Genomic DNA, 15,475 nt, shown 5'->3' with positions numbered 1-15,475 from the left:
TTTAAATCTGCATTATGATGTTTTCTGAGAGTCCTTTTTCCTTTAGACAGATATTAAAGCCTTCTGTAGTTCGTCAAGTGTGTAATTTCCAAAGGTTTAAAAGCAGAGTTCTGCTTCCTTATGGGGAGTAGCAGAGAATCTGGAAAGGAGAGATTGTGTTTATTCAGTACCAATGACAAATACAGGTCTTCTAGGCTCATGGGCAGGATAAGAAATAAGAAGAAAAGCTTTTCTCAGGTCTGAAGGAATTAAGATTTAGCTTGGGTTGGAAGAGCAGTGTGATTATATATCATAATCATTGACTTAACCAGGTGGGTCCAAAGAGTCACGGATGGAAGAAAGCACAAATTTGTTTTACTACCAGTACACTAATGCACTAACCAGTGTAAGACATTCCAAAGGAATATACTCATGCTAGTGGTTAAGCTTTTATATATTTTTTTTATTTTTCCCCCCCACTACTGGCTGTTAAATTACAGAAAAAAAATGTATATTTTTAAGTGTCCACTTCAATGAATTTTGATAATGTATGTACCAACACATCAAGATACAAGGTATTTCTATCAACCTAGAAATTTTCCTCCTTGCCTTTCCAGTAATTTCCTTCCTTCAACAGAAGCAACCACTGTTCAGATTTTGATTCCTATCACTACCATGCTGGTCACAACACTGCCATAAGTCTTTGGTTGCTGTTAACGTATTTTCATTGTTTATTATTTTACCTACTTACAAGGATACCAGATTCTTGGTGTTTTAAGGTCAAGTCTATTTATTAATCTGGTCTAACTCATAGCCTCTGATGAATAGAAGGCATACTAACACAAATACTCGTGTGTTATGACTAGGAAATACAAGTAGTAACTTGGTCTTTTATACTATTGAACTTGACTAAACTATTTAAAAATTAATTCCTGGAATCCCTTATATTTCCATGGCAAATCACTTACAGTATATCTTCAGTAGCCTTTGCATGTAGGCAGGGGGAAGTGGTATCCTCTCTCTTTTTTTTGTAGGGAGAGAGAGAGCAAAACATTGATTTGTTGTTCCACTTATTTATGCATTCATTGGTTGATTCTTGTATGTGCCATGGCTGGGGATCGAACCCACAACCTTGGCATATCGGATGACGCACTAACCAGCCGAGTTACCTGGCTGGGTAACAATTTGCAGTTGAGAAAAAGATTCAACAAATAATTGACTTCTACAAAATCCCCTTCCCATTAGCCAGTGGTGCCAGAGCTAGATTTTTATTCTTTCGCTCATTCCGCTGTGCTAGGCTGCATATACACAAGGAAAGAGCCAGCTTGTATTCCAAAATTCAGTTTCCTGGTTTCTTCTCTGGATGTTCGTAGCTTGCCCATTCCTTCCATCCTCCAGCATAGTGTTGAGCACTGAAAACGTACATCAAACAATGCCGTGAACATTTTCTCCTGCTTTGTAACACGAGGTTGAAAGAAACTTAAAGAACTTGAGAGATTTAGCGATGCAGTAACTATTCACCATACTGTTTAGACTTCAAGCCTATTTAAAAGATGTGTTACTTTTGAGTACTATAAAAAGATAGAGGCTCTTACTCTCGCTACACTGCCATTACAGTATACGAAATTCAATAGACCAATAAAAGTGTAACGCATATGAAACATTACAGTATTCATTTTGAATCCATTTTTATCCTTCGCATCTGTGTATACCTGTGAAAGCCCAGAGACAGTGCTTTGCTGAGAGCCTTCTTGCTTCTCACTCCAGCTGAACAAGAAAACACTAGACTGTCAGATTTGGATGGCTTTACTTCGTTGTACTTCTCTTTGAAGTCTTCTGGGTTCATCTGTAGAGCTTCACCTACCTCACCCACTGAAAGAAAATGTTAAGAATCTCAATTAAATTTTACCTACAGTAAGTTGGCTGAATATATATTTTTTGTAATGAATCGGTTTAAGGTACATGTCACTTACATGGTATATTGACAGATCTGGGGATTTTTCCATGCTCACGAACTTCCCATGTCTCTCTAACATCAATTAACATAATTTTTTTGGAATTCAAGAGGTTTTTCAGTTCCTTATAAGTAACAGCTTTAAGAACAGCAGTACAAAAATTGTGACAGTTTCCTTTTACTGAGTTCAAACCTGGAAAGAATAAAATAATACAGGCACCTTCAAAGTGGTATTACCATTAATAGCTGCAGAGAGAAAGCTGAAGGAATTTTCCCCCTGGTTCCAGTCAGCTAACTATACTTGATCTTTTGACTTTACTAAACTGTATTCCATGATATATTTTGCGCACAGCCTGGCTGAGCAGGAGGATGCCACCCTATCTTCTTTCCCTGCCTGCTTATTGGCTGGCCTTATGCCAGCTCCATATTCTGCTCCCTCCAAGCCCCTTCATTGGGGTGGGGGTGGGGGACTTGTAAATACACATAAAGCATTTGGCAACTGAATTGTGCAAATAATATGTAAGTTTATCTCTGTTAAATAATTGGTAATATGGTAATGGGTAAATAACTCATAAAACAAATGCACAGGTCCATACTGATATAAGGATATAATAAATAAGTGGGGAGAAGGGATTGTTTCAATTGATAAATATAGAAGGAATGATGGAAACAAAGCCCTCATTAGATAAACACCCAGTAATAATTGTTGCAGCAAGAACCACTGGTAGATGCTAGAGTTAGAGCATAAAGGTATGAAAAATGGGATAGTATCTCCCCAGGAGATACTAATTACAAAGTGATACCTGAAAGGTACCACTAACCAATTATTCAAATGTCACTAATAATAAGACATGTTGGCAACATATACCCCAGTGCGATGCAATGAGAAGAGCACAACACTTCCTTAGGATTCTTGCTAAAAATGCATTCCCTGAATCAAGAGTATTTCAAAGCAATCTATAGAATAGCCAGCCAGCACTCTTACATGTCACAGTCGTGGAACACAAGGACTATGGAGCTGTCACAGGTTGAAGCAGACAAGGGAGCCATAACTACTTAATACAATATTGGATCTGGGACTATAAAAGGCATCAGTGAGAAAACTGGTAGAATTTAAGTGAGGTGTGTGGATTAGTTAACAGTATTATATCAATATTAATTTCCTGATTTCAATAATTGTACCAGATGTTTACCTTAGGGGAAGTTGGGTAAGAATAAAGAAAACTCCACTTTTGTGACTTACCTATAGGTCCAAAATTACACTTTAAAAAGTGAAAAAAACACACATTTTAATTAAAAGCAAAAAAAAAGATTAATGTTCATATTTCACAACAAAATGACCACTATAAGGTAAATAATGCTTCCCAGGGGATCTGATGACCTTGAACTGTAGAACCAGATTGACGCACACCAGACCATCACTTGACCAGTTTCAAGATCCTTATCAGAATGAACTGCTGGCCTGCAGGTAGAGAACTTTTCAACCCCCTCCCCTTGATTTTTTTTTAAATCCTCACCTGAGGATATTTTTTCCATTGCTTTTCAGAGATAGTGGAAGGGGGGAGAGAGAGAGAGAGAAACATGGATGTGAGAGAAACACATCCATTGGCTGAAGTGGATGGGGAAACCTCTATTTTAATTTACTGTTGTAATAACATATATATGTATGTATGTATGTATGTGTGTGTGTGTATATATATATATACACACACACCATACAATTTACCATTTTGACTATTCAGTGTGCAGGTCAGTGGCATAGTTGCTGTTAGTGATAGCAGTAGAGTGAGAGACACCCATTGGCTGCGTCCCGCATGCACCCGACCCTGCCGGAACCGAGCCTGCAACCGAGGCAGTTCCTCGCCAGAATCCAGCCCAGGACCCTGCAGTCCGCAGGCCCCCGCTCTAGCCGCTGAGCCGAACCCGCCAGGGCCGCCTCACTTCTTTGTTCTGCTTTGCTTCTCCCTCCTTATAAAAACACCTGCCTGCACTGAGATGTTGAGATCTGCTTTGTGACAAGAGTCCCCCATCTCAGGTGACCGGCACTTGAATAAAACCTCTCCTTTCGCACCAGCAAAAAAAAAAAGGGGGGGGGGCAGCATGTAAACCAAAGAGAAGGGACGGGAGGCTTGCTCTGAGTTCCAGACCGAACTACCTTTGCTCTCTGTCTTCTCTTACCCCATCTGTAAAACTCAAGACAGTACTTTTTAAAATAGCTCTAACGTGCTGTAATTCGAGGTGGATCCCAAGTGGACCTCGCAAGTCCGGGCTCCTCACTGCGACTCTGCCGGGCAGGAGCTGGCCGTCTGGCTCGCTTCCCCGGGTCGCGAGTTGACCTTTCTTGCTCAGTCGAGCACAATATCTTTATATTTGCCTCCCCACGCGAGCTCCCAGGAGCAATGTTTACTCCGCTCCCTGCGTCCCCCAGAGCAGCCCCAGCCCCCAGTAACCCACAGGTGCGGAGAACGCGCCTGACAACTGAAAGTCTAAAGAAGCGAGAGCTCCCACCCCTGCCCTTCCCTGCCCTTCCCTGCCCTTCCCTGGGGCCCGAGGGTAGGCGCTCTTCCCTCCCCACCGACCCCGCAGCTCACCCCACAGCGCAGCCTCCGCGGACCCGAAGACCGCGCGGCGCGCACTCGGGAGCAGCAACCTCTGCAGCTGCATCTTCGGCTCGCGCCGGCCGACTGCTGACCACTTCCTCCTGCCCCGCCTGCTCCTCCCGCTCCGCCCGCTCCTCCCGCTCCTCCCGCTCCTCCCGCTCCTCCCGCTCCTCCCGCGCCTCCCGCGCCTCCGCCTCCGCCCCCGCCCCCGCCCGCCGCCCGCGAACCGCGTCGGCTCTTGAGCGCCCTCCAGCCGGGCGCCGGCCGAACTTGGTACTGCCCCAGGCATAATCGCTGACCAACACGTGCCCCGCTTTACCATTTAAAATCCCCGTCTTTGGAAAGAATCCAAGGGGTGGCGTGCTTTTATTTATTTTAAAATAGGGTCTTCTTTTTCTTATTATTTATTTTAGAGAGAAGAAGGGGGGAGAGAGAGAGAAACATGGATCGGTTGCCTCCCGTGGGGAATTGAACCCCCCAATCTGGGCGTGTGCCCTGACGGGTAAATGAACCCAAAATCAACCCCCACATTTCGGGTATACCGGACAACGCTCTGACGACTGAACCACACCGGCCAGGACATCTTGCTTTTTTGTTTTTAATTTTAATTTTTAAATTATTTTTAAGGAGAGACAAAGTTTAAAAGTAGAAAGTAAGAAATATTCTAAAGATAATATTTAAAGATTTAAAGTAAATACATTTCTCCAATTTGCTTTATAACAGGATTCTAATACGTTGGATTCAAGCAAACTAAACGGGTGCTTTTTTCAGAATTGCTCTTAACTCCAATAGTTCAACCGATGTATTAAGATAATCTCATGCTACCCAATAGTGTGGCTCAGTGGTTGAGGTTGACCATGAACCAGGAGGTCACGTTCAATTCCGTGGTCAGGGCCATGGCCAGGCTTCGGGCTCAATTCCGAGTAGGAGGCGTGCAGGAGGCAGCCGATCGATGATTCTCTCTCATCATTGCCGTCTCTCTCTCTCCCTCTCCCTTCCTCTCTCTGAAATCAATAAAAACATTTTTCTTAAAAAGATAATCTCATGCTATAATCTTTCCCCCACAACTTGATATTTGATTATATTTGACAATAATTTTGTCAGGGTTAGGTGCAACTATTTTTAAAAATAAGTTAGTTTCCCAAATTTAAAGGAAAATATTACAGGCATTAGCGATCACGCCAGAGAGAAATGGGCTGGGATAGGAGGAAGAATGGGAGGAATAAGGTCTTCCCCCCACAGTGACAGCCGGAAGATTTGTCCAAGTGTATGTAGATGTTAAACTCAATGCCGGCCTTCCACGGAAGTTAAACATGTGACCACTTGGATAATCCAGGATAATTTCCCATCTCAAGATTTTTTTTTTTTAGAGGAAAGGGGTAGGGGGCTAGGGTGGGAAAAGATTAACCAAGAAATTTATATGCATATATGCATAACCAATGGACACAGACAATAGTGTGGTGAGGGCCTGGCGGGTGGGTGAAGGGTGACGGGGGTCAATGGGGAAAAATTGGGAGACATCTGTAATACTTTCAACAACAAAGATAAATTTTTTAAAAGATTATTAATTTAATCATGTCTGCAATGCAAAGTCATATCTGCAGGTTTCAGGAATTAGAACACCTTTGGGGGGAGCATTATTCATCCTACGGCATAAAGTTTCTTATCGCCTTTTAAAAAATTGATTCTCAACTCTGGTTTCCAAGCATAATGAAAGATATGTTTAACTGTAAATTCATTCACAGTGAGAAATTTAAAATTTACTTTCTAAATGACATTATTAAAATATGTGTCCAAGGAATAATTTCATTAAGCATGTACTTTTAAATTGTTCAGTTTTCAATAATTTAATAATTAATAAAAACACTTCAGATTTTTATACCAATAACAACACTTACAATTATGTTTTTCCAAATCATTTGGAGCTTAATCATAGTCTCTGTGTAATTTATTTTGTGGATTAACTTTGAACCAAGATGTCATTATATACTGCAGATTCATGTACTCTCCATTGCATCCCTAAGCTGTCTTGAATATGCATTATAAACAACAGGTTGTATGGACACAGACTTGGCAACAATGTACATGGCCTCCATGAATCACATTTAATGATTTATGCTTTGGCAAGAGCATATGTTACTAAACAATTTCCCCCCAATGTTCATGACTAATTATTTGAGAAATATATTTCTGTAAGATTTTTTTTTTTTTCTGAAAAGGTGAATATGTCCTCTGGTACCTAGCACAGTGCCAAACTTGTATTATTTGAGTCATTAGAGCAAAAAGATCTTGTCAAAAGAGGTTGCTCCTCAGACAAGTGCCCAAGTTCTTCCTTCAGAGAGAGTCAGCAAGGCTTAAAGTGGGATGAAAGGGAAAGAAATCACTTAACTTTCTGGAAGAGGACTACTAATGCTAAATTGATATGAATCATTAATTTTCAAACAACTCTTTGTTTCTTCTTCTCCCCCTCCCCTCCTCCCCTCCCCCTCCTCCCTTCCCCCTCCTTGCCTCCCCCCTCGTGGTCCTCCTACCTCCTCTCCCCCTCCTTTCCCTCTCCTCCCCCTCCTTCCCCCGTCCCACCCCCCTCTCCCTACCCCCTCCCTCTCCCTCCCCTTTCCCTCCCCTCCCCCTCCTCCCTTCCCCCTCCTTGCCTCCCCCCTCGCCGTCCTCCTACCTCCTCTCCCCCTCCTTTCCCTCTCCTCCCCCTCCTTCCCCCGTCCCACCTCCCTCCCCCTCCCCTCCCCCTCCCTTCCACCCATTCACTGGAGTCCTGATGAAAGAATGAGGCTAATGTGGCAATATATCCAAGGTATACTGTCAGGTGAAAAAAATCAAGCGTAGAATAGAATGTAGACTTTAATGTAATCTGTGTTCTCTTTTAATAAATGGTAATTATATAAAAATATAGTACAAATGCATAGGCAATTCCTGAAACTATATAGAAGCAGCAGTGAACAGAGGAGAGGAAATGTTACTGCTGAGTAAAGGAAATGGAAGTGTGGGCAGGAGAAAAAGATGAACTTTATACTACACTATCATGTATTACTTTGATAATAAAGAGTGTATCTTCAAAAATACAGACTAAACCCGGCCGGTGTGGCTCAGCGGTTGAGCATCGGCTTAGGATCCAGGCGATCGAGGTTCCATTCCCGGTCAGGGCACATGCCCGGTTGCGGGCTCCATCCCCAGTCAGGGGCGTGCAGGAGGCAGCCGATCAATGATGACTCATCATTGATGTTTCTGTCTCTCTCTCTCCCTCTCCCTTCTTCTCTCTGAAATCAATAAAGATATACATATATATTTTAAAATAAATCCATCAAGTAGTAAATTTTACTTTAAATTAAGTGAAAAGATAGTTTGAAAAACATCAGAAATAAAAACTTAGTGTTAGCCGTAGCTGGTCTGGCTCAGTGGTTAGGGCGTGGGAAGGTCCCAGGTTGGACTCCGGCCAAGGGCAGGTACCTAGGTTACAGGCCGATCCCGGTCCGGGCATGTGCGTGAGGCAGCAAATCAATGCGTCATCCACGTTTCTCTCTCTCTGAAAAAGCAATGGAAAAAATAACTCAGGGCCAGGATTCAAAAAAAGTTAGACAATTTTCCTTAACTCATTCCGAGTTTTGAAATAGAGATTGCAATCTTTGGAGATTTTGATTATGCTAAGGATACATCTGCTGGAAAATCAAGATAGCTTTGGAATTTTGTCATTTCCAAGAAAATAATTTAGGTGCTGTAGGGTGGTTTGCATAATTCCTAAATTTCTTTTTATGAGTCTGAGAAGCTAAATTTCCAAATTCTAATGCAGTCCTCCCCTTTTTAAAGTGTAAATTGAATACCAATATATGATACTTTAAAAAAAATTCCTTTTACTGCAATGCAATTTAGTATGCAAATTGTTCAGATTTGCCAAGTTTGCATGTCTTTTTTCCCCTCCATGTTCTGTTTCAAATCTGATGTTAAAATAACTGAAAACTTTTAATTTATTAAGTAGACAATTTAGACTTCAAAATTACACCACAGCACAATCTAAGTTTTTAAGTTTTTAAAAAATATATGTTTTTATTGATTTCAGAGAGAGGAAGGGAGAGGGAGATAGAGACATCAATGATGAGAAAGAATCATCAATTGGCTGCCTCCTGCATGCAGGCTACTGGGGATTGAACCCACAACCGAGGCATGTGCCCTGACTGGGAATGAAGCTGTTGACTCCCGGTTCATGGGTGGACGCTGAACCACTGAGCCACACTGGCTGGCCACAGCCTATACTTATTTGGGGAATATTTTCTTTTCCCTACCAAAAAAACCAAGGTAATGGATGATGTATGTCAGACGTGACGTTATTGTACAGAAGAGTGTGACGGCGCAGAGTAAGAGGCTGTCCTGTCCCAGCAGGCGCCCAGCTCCGGGAAGACCCGAGCTGCGCTCTCCAGATTAGTATTCGAATCCAACTGGGAGTCCTCCGCTGTTATTTTAAGATTAATGGCCGCCTGCCCGGCTCGCCGGCGGAGAGAACCGCCCCGTCCACGCCCCGCTCAGGGTGTGCTGCCACCTGCGGGGCCCCCGCCCGCCCGGGCCCGGGACTGTCACCGAGGCCCCGCCCCCGCCGGCCGCGCAGGCGCAGTCTCTTCTGGTGTGGACGCGGAGGCTCGGCCCGGCTGGGTGAGTTGGGGGCGCGGCGACGGGGGCGCGGTTTCTCGGTCTTGGTCTCCGCGACCCCGGCCCCAAGTGGCGTGATGGGCCTGGGAGACAGGCCCCCTACGCCCCCCCGCCCTCCAGGTCCTTGGGGGCGCCAGGCGGTCGCCCAGGGCCGCGCGATCGCGGCCGGGCGGGCCCGAGTCCGGGGCGGCGGGGGCGCCGGGGCGCCGGGCGGAGGGGCGGAGTCGCCGCCTCACCTTGAACGCGCCGCGCGGCCGCGGCCCCGCCGGCCTCCCCCGGCGCGCGCTCCCCGGCCGGGCATTTCCTCTGCAGACGCTCGGGGTGTTTTTGTTGGCGACCGGAGGCGGCGTGTCTCACCGGGGGTCCCCGCAGCCCAGCGGAGCTTTAGGAGCCTGGACACGGGCTGCGGGGTCCAGACGCCCGCCCCCCACTGCCGGCCCGGCCCCGCCCGGCCCTGAGCCTCGGTGCGGCTCAGTTTCTCCAAGAGTCAAATGGGGGAAAGGACAGGAACCTGCCTCGCAGGGTGTTTGTGAGGACTCAGCGGGCTTGGTATCTCCGACGTGCTTAGAGCAGAGTGTGATGCTCTGTGAAACTACGTTAAGTGCTGTTCTTCCTTCTGGACCTGGTATTTAAAAGGAGAGTCCTGTCCCCCACCCTCCATCCCACCCCTGTCCCCGCCGCTGAAAATAATTGCCCAAGGGGAGGAAAGGAGAGATTTATTATTATTTAAGAATATGGGCTTTTTTTTGTTTTTTTTTTTGCCTAACCTGCTTTTAAAAAAATCAAACATTTCTAAACAACTAAGACAGAGTAATGCTGAAGTTGAAAATGGAAAGCTTTGGCTGGGAAACCACATGCGAAAAATGGCCAGAAAGTAACTGTGCTGAAAAGAGCATCGTAGGCCTGCGACTGCTGTCTTTAGAAAGGCCTGCTTGCAAGGTTAGACCTTGTTCGGCATCTGGAAGCAATATGGTTTATGCTTTACAGTATGGTTTGCGCTTGACAATATGGTTTGCACTGAAGTTTCCAGCTCCCGTGAAAATCCTGGGCCTGCGAGGCTGTAATGGGCTTCCCTGGGCAAAAATATTGCACAGACGTTTTGCTGGATTTCATTCCTTCTGGGAGGGAGAGAACATAAGGAAGCCTGCACATGGATTCCTCCAGACTTCACCTGGATCTTTTTCCATTATGATCAGGCTGTATTTTCATACTACACTGCAGTAATAAAAGTTACCTGTGAGTACAGCTAACTATATGCTGAGTTTTGTAAGTCCTAGTGAATCTCCAAATGTGAGGGTGATCTTGGAACACCCCACACACTATATTGATGATAGGAAGTATTTGAAGCTCTAATAATTGAACTGGTCTCATTTTGCTTTAAAGGGAAATTGAAAAAGACACCTATACAGATAAGCGATTGTTAAATGTGGGTTACTGTCCAGAATGATTCTGTATGTTTAGACATATTGTATATGTCAGAAAAAACAGTGGAAATTGACTTGACAGTGCCAAGTTAAGTTTGAGTCAGTGTTTTGTTTTTTTAAATATGTCTTTATTGATTTCAGAGAGAGGAAAGGGGAGAGAGAGAGAAACATCAGTGATGAGTCATTGATCCACTGCCTTCTGCACTCCCCTGACCTGGAATCGAACCCCGATTGCCTGGATCCTAGGTTGACACTCAACTGCTGAGCCACGCCTGGCCGGGCAAGTCAGTGTTTTTTTAAAAAGGCTGTCTTTTACAGATTTTAGGTCAAATACTGGTTCTTTTTTTTTTTTATTCTGCCAGCATTATCTATGTGTTAATACTCTTCTTTATTGAGAGTTTATCTGTACAATTGGGGAAAAACATTACCAGTTTCTTATGGGCCATTTTTCCTAGATTCTTTTAGTTATGTCTATCTCTTTTTGGGACATCAAGTTAACATAGTTGGAGGTAAGTTTGTACGTTTGGGGGTGGAAAGGTCAGATTTGCCATCTGATTATGTCTCAGTAAAGTAGAAAACTAGATTCTATTTTGAGGAGTAGGGAAATGGAGGAGTTGGAGGTTTGGAAGAGTGAAAAAGGTTTCCAATGGCTGTGTGAGGATAGGTAAGTTGACCAGAAGGTGTAGTAGCTAATGGGATGTCTTGATCCATTTGAAATTGTTTACGAATTTAATGGACCCACTCTGCTTTCTTACAAGACTTTCTCCAGCCTGTTTGGATGCAGACATCAAGAAAGTTGTTAATTGTGTTCAACTAGGATTGGGGTTCTGTTAGAGGGCGATGTACTCATTCAGGCTGTGCACACATATTTTGTTCCTCCTGGGTACATGATAAGGCGGCACTCTTTGTACACATTCTAACACCCCCACTCCCTATGTCTACTTGAAATTAGACATGGCCATATGACTTGTTTTGGCCAGTAAAATATGAGCAGACATGACATGTGTAAAGTGAAGCTCAAAGAACCGTCACTCCCATTTGCCACGTCCCCTTTTCCCTGTGCTGCTATAGTGATCATGGAAGCACTTGTTGAGATGCAGACTCCTGTAGCCTGAGCACTAAAGGAGAGTAGGAGTGGCTGATCAAGCAAGTGGAAAGAACTTGAAGTTGTTCAGAGAATGGAATACTTGAATTAGTGATTTTGCAAGGTTGAACTATAGGGCTAAGTGGGTGAGGAAGTTTGGAGGGAGAAGGCAGTCAGAAATGAAGTGGTCAAGGACCTCAGAGGCCTTGTCCATCTCTGTGACCTTGAAGGCCTTCATTTGTTGCAGCTCAGTTCAATATGATGACCCTTTGACTTAAAAAAATGGCTTGTAAAATGGTAAATTCAAAAGTTCCCTTATGTGGAACATGGTATGACTAAATCAAGGTTCAGAATTTATTACTGAATTGAAAATTTCTCTCACCTTGATCAATAAAAGCAGATAACCACGAATATTGCAGTGAAGCTTAACCATGGAGCAGGGTGATAGTAGGTAGGATTTAGGCTAAGCTAATTTAATAGAGACTTTAAAATATAGTGGTTTAAAAAATTGCTTAACTTGTATCTAAAATCTTTAGAATTAACTGAGTTTTCAAGAAATATGAGATAGAGGTAAATAACACCACGAGGAAAGAGTCAAATTCAGCGTGGGATGTTATACAGCCTTGCTGTTGAAAGTGTGGTCTGCAGACCCCCAGCACTGGCTTCCCATTGGGAGCTTGCTAAATGGGCAGAATCTCAGATCCTGTGCCAGACCTGTTTAATAGAAAATCTACATTTAGCAAAATCTCCAAGGTGAGCCATGCACTGCCCTGATCTCTTAAAAACACGAGTGTCTTAGGAAAGTAGGGCGCTGTTAACTTCCATCTTTTATGGGAAGAACAGTTGTAGATTAGAAGGTACTAAAGTGACATAACCAATACAAAGTGCAAGCCGTGACTGAATCCTTATTCAACAAACCAGCATAGAAGACCTCTTGGGTTAGCTGAAGAAGCTGGAAAATGATAGGGTATGAGATAACATTAGCAAATTGTTGATTTTCTTAGGTGTGATAATGATGTGATTATACAGAAAAATATTTCTATTCTTAAGAGATACATGCTGTGTGCAACTTTCAAATAGTTCAGCAAAAACATACATGTATATACGTCTCTCTGTATGTACATTGATATTTAGGTAAAATAAATAAGGCAAAATGTTCTAGATGTGGAATCTAGATAGTACATGGGTATTCATTATGCTGTTCTTTAAACTTTTTTGAAAGTTTAAAACTTCATAATAAAAAAACTGAGGAAAATGCAATAGCTTCAAAAGGTAGAAATTTCTCTCTTAGTAGCCTGGCACTAGGTCATGCAGCAAAGGTGGGGCGGCTCTACTGTGCTTGTCACATGGCTTCCATTCCTGGTCCATTGTGGCTTTACCAACTCCTACTATCTCCTTGCTAGTAGGACAGGAGAATGGGCAAGGGGAGCACATGACCCAGAAGCAACACTTGTTTCATTGATCTAAACTTTAGTTTTTCATTCACCTAGACAGCATATATCTAGGGAGCAGTTGGTAAAAGTTGAATGTAAAGTGCCATTCGTATATTGGTTTAATAAAGATTTTTTTTTTTTGGTTTCAGCTGACTCTCCCCTCTTCTTCCTCTGTTGATTTAGTAGACCAATTAAAATGGAAGTAATTTCACTTTTAATATGTGTTAAGTAAAATACATAAAATTTAGTTTTGAGGATTAAACTGTATTTATTTTCCCCCCAACCTTTTCAGTAAATAACAGATGCGGGTGAAAGAGCCATCCAAAGTTTTACCTGAGAAACCCAAAAGAAGTAAAAGGCCTACTATACCTCATGATGAAGACTCTTCAGATGACATTGCTGGTAAATTGTGATATCTGGCCTCCTAAATAGTATTGCAGAAAAGGAATAACAATATATGTGTTTTTTTAATTTTATTTTTCAGTTACAATTTACATTCAGTATTTTGTATTAGTTTTAGGTGTACGGCATAGTGGTTAAACATATACTTTTAATTAATAAATTCTTTTCTCTTTATTTTTACCTTTTTCTGTGTGAACTTAAAAATCAGCTTGTCTAGTTCCAAAATATGGCATTGGTGTTTTTACTGAGATTTTGTTTAGTTTATAAAGTAATTGAAATTGGCTTATTTTTGTCATCATTTTGTTTCTCATGGTCTGTTAAAACCAAGACTTCAAGTCACCAAAGTGAGCAGATGACCCTGGGGAGCTGCTGGCTTCAGGGCTTGCTTTAGCCTCATGCCTTTGGTTTTGGCCTTGGAGGATTTTCTCTACTTTCTTACCAGTTAGGTCAGCTCTTCATTTAAAAAGATGTTTTTAATATGTTATTTCCATTTTTTAATGTTATTAACTTGGATTGTGTTTCAAGATAGCTAGATTGCTGCATTGAAGGAAGTCTGAATTTTATCTTTAAATAGTCTCTTCTTTCCCGGCCAGTGTTGCTCAGTGGTTGAGCATTGACCCATGCACCAGGAGGTCGCCGGTTCGATTCCCGGTCAGAGCACATACCTGGGTTGTGAGCTCGATCCCCAGAGGGGGTTGTGCTGGAGGCGGCCGATCAATGTTGATGTTTCTCTCTCAGCGATGTTTCTGTCTCTCTCTCTCCCTTCCTCTGTCTCTCAAATCATAAAATCAATAAAAACATATTTTAAATAGTCTCCTCTGTTAATATGGTTTTCTTCAGGAATTCTGATTACCTGTATTCTTATGTTAACTCCCCTTTGCCGGTCTTCCATACTTATAATTTTTTCTCAGATTCTCTAAAACTCCATTTCCTTTTCATTTTGTGCTGTTTTCATTTTTATCCTTTAGTGTATTTTCAGCAGTGTCTGTGTCACCTTGTAGGCTTTAATTTTGCTTTCATTTTTATGGTTTTATTATTATATTTCTTCCACTTCTTTCCTGAACTCTGACAGTTACTTCCTATTGTTTTGCCACCTCATGTGTCCTCTCTGCTTCTGTTTTGTGTTTTTCTTTCATGGCAGTGATTACTCTGCTATGATTTTCCATTTCCTCTTTCCTTTCCCTTATATTACCTTAGTGTAGAATTTGCATCTTTGATATTTTCTTTGATTACTTTCTTTGATGTAGGATTGCTTTTCTTGGACCAGTAAGTTTTAGAATACTTATGCTGGAAGGAGGGCCAGAGCACTGTTGCGACCTCCCTGGAATTTTGAGTTGGAGTCATTTAGCCTTTCCTTCTTTCCAACCAACAGGATTATGCAGCACTGGGTTTTTTCCGAATCCAAAGTATCTCTTTTTCCCAATTGTCATAGAGACAAGACTGTATCCTGCAAATATGGCTTGCTTTTTTGTTTCCCCCTAACGAATGAGACATTCCCTTCTCTTGCTTCTTCTCAAAACAAAACTGGACCTGGGGCGCCCCTGTTGCTGCAGCACAGAGGTCTGGCTTTGTTCCGTGCCTGCAGGGCATCGTCGTTCCCAGTGAGAGCCGCAGCTGCAGCAGTCTCTCTGCCTCCGTGTGCGCTTCCATCGGATCTGTCCTGCTTCAGGGCAGGAGCCCTCCACTGAGTTCGTGATTGGGGTGTTCAGCTGTACCCTGGTGTCACTGAAAATGATATTTGTTACTAGTCTTTTTGCCCTTGGATAATTTCTTGGAGGAAAAAGGGGAAGTGTTAATTTTTATGCCACTATTTGCCAACTGGAAGACCTTCTTGTAAAGTTTTTTTTATTAATAGTTAAAGTAAAAAAGGAGATTTGGATTATTGTTTTTGATTTATTAATGTGAAACAACTATAGAGTTTAACACATTTTTATATTTTTATTCAG

General features: G+C 42.6%; 2 protein-coding genes across 5 annotated transcripts in view; one reads left to right on the top strand and one right to left on the bottom strand.

Moving 5' to 3' along the window:
* Positions 1 to 78: 78 nt before the first annotated feature.
* On the bottom strand, positions 79 to 4,702 carry LOC308559044 (thiosulfate sulfurtransferase/rhodanese-like domain-containing protein 3). Its single transcript, XM_081141240.1, has 4 exons — positions 4,525 to 4,702; positions 1,953 to 2,126; positions 1,692 to 1,851; positions 79 to 1,391 (listed from the first exon to the last, which is right to left on the bottom strand). Exons 1-4 carry the CDS (start codon positions 4,595 to 4,597, stop codon positions 1,319 to 1,321), a joined length of 480 nt encoding a protein of 159 aa, XP_080997366.1. The 5' UTR covers positions 4,598 to 4,702; the 3' UTR covers positions 79 to 1,318.
* Positions 4,703 to 9,139: 4,437 nt separating this feature from the next.
* USP45 (ubiquitin specific peptidase 45) overlaps positions 9,140 to 15,475 on the top strand; it is a 46,626-nt gene continuing 40,290 nt past the window's right edge. For 3 of the 4 annotated variants that reach the window (XM_081139512.1, XM_081139510.1, XM_081139513.1), the window contains exons 1-2: positions 9,140 to 9,189; positions 13,420 to 13,529. In XM_081139512.1, coding sequence (XP_080995638.1) covers positions 13,430 to 13,529 — 100 coding nt within the window. In that variant the 5' untranslated portion in view covers positions 9,140 to 9,189; positions 13,420 to 13,429. The remainder of the gene's footprint in view (positions 9,190 to 13,419; positions 13,530 to 15,475) is intronic. The other variant, XM_081139511.1, reaches the window with a different exon arrangement.

Source organism: Miniopterus schreibersii (genome assembly GCF_964146895.1).
Source record: "Miniopterus schreibersii genome assembly, chromosome: 6".
Classification (NCBI taxonomy): domain Eukaryota; kingdom Metazoa; phylum Chordata; class Mammalia; order Chiroptera; family Miniopteridae; genus Miniopterus; species Miniopterus schreibersii.
This window is presented reverse-complemented; position numbering and strand designations above follow the sequence as displayed.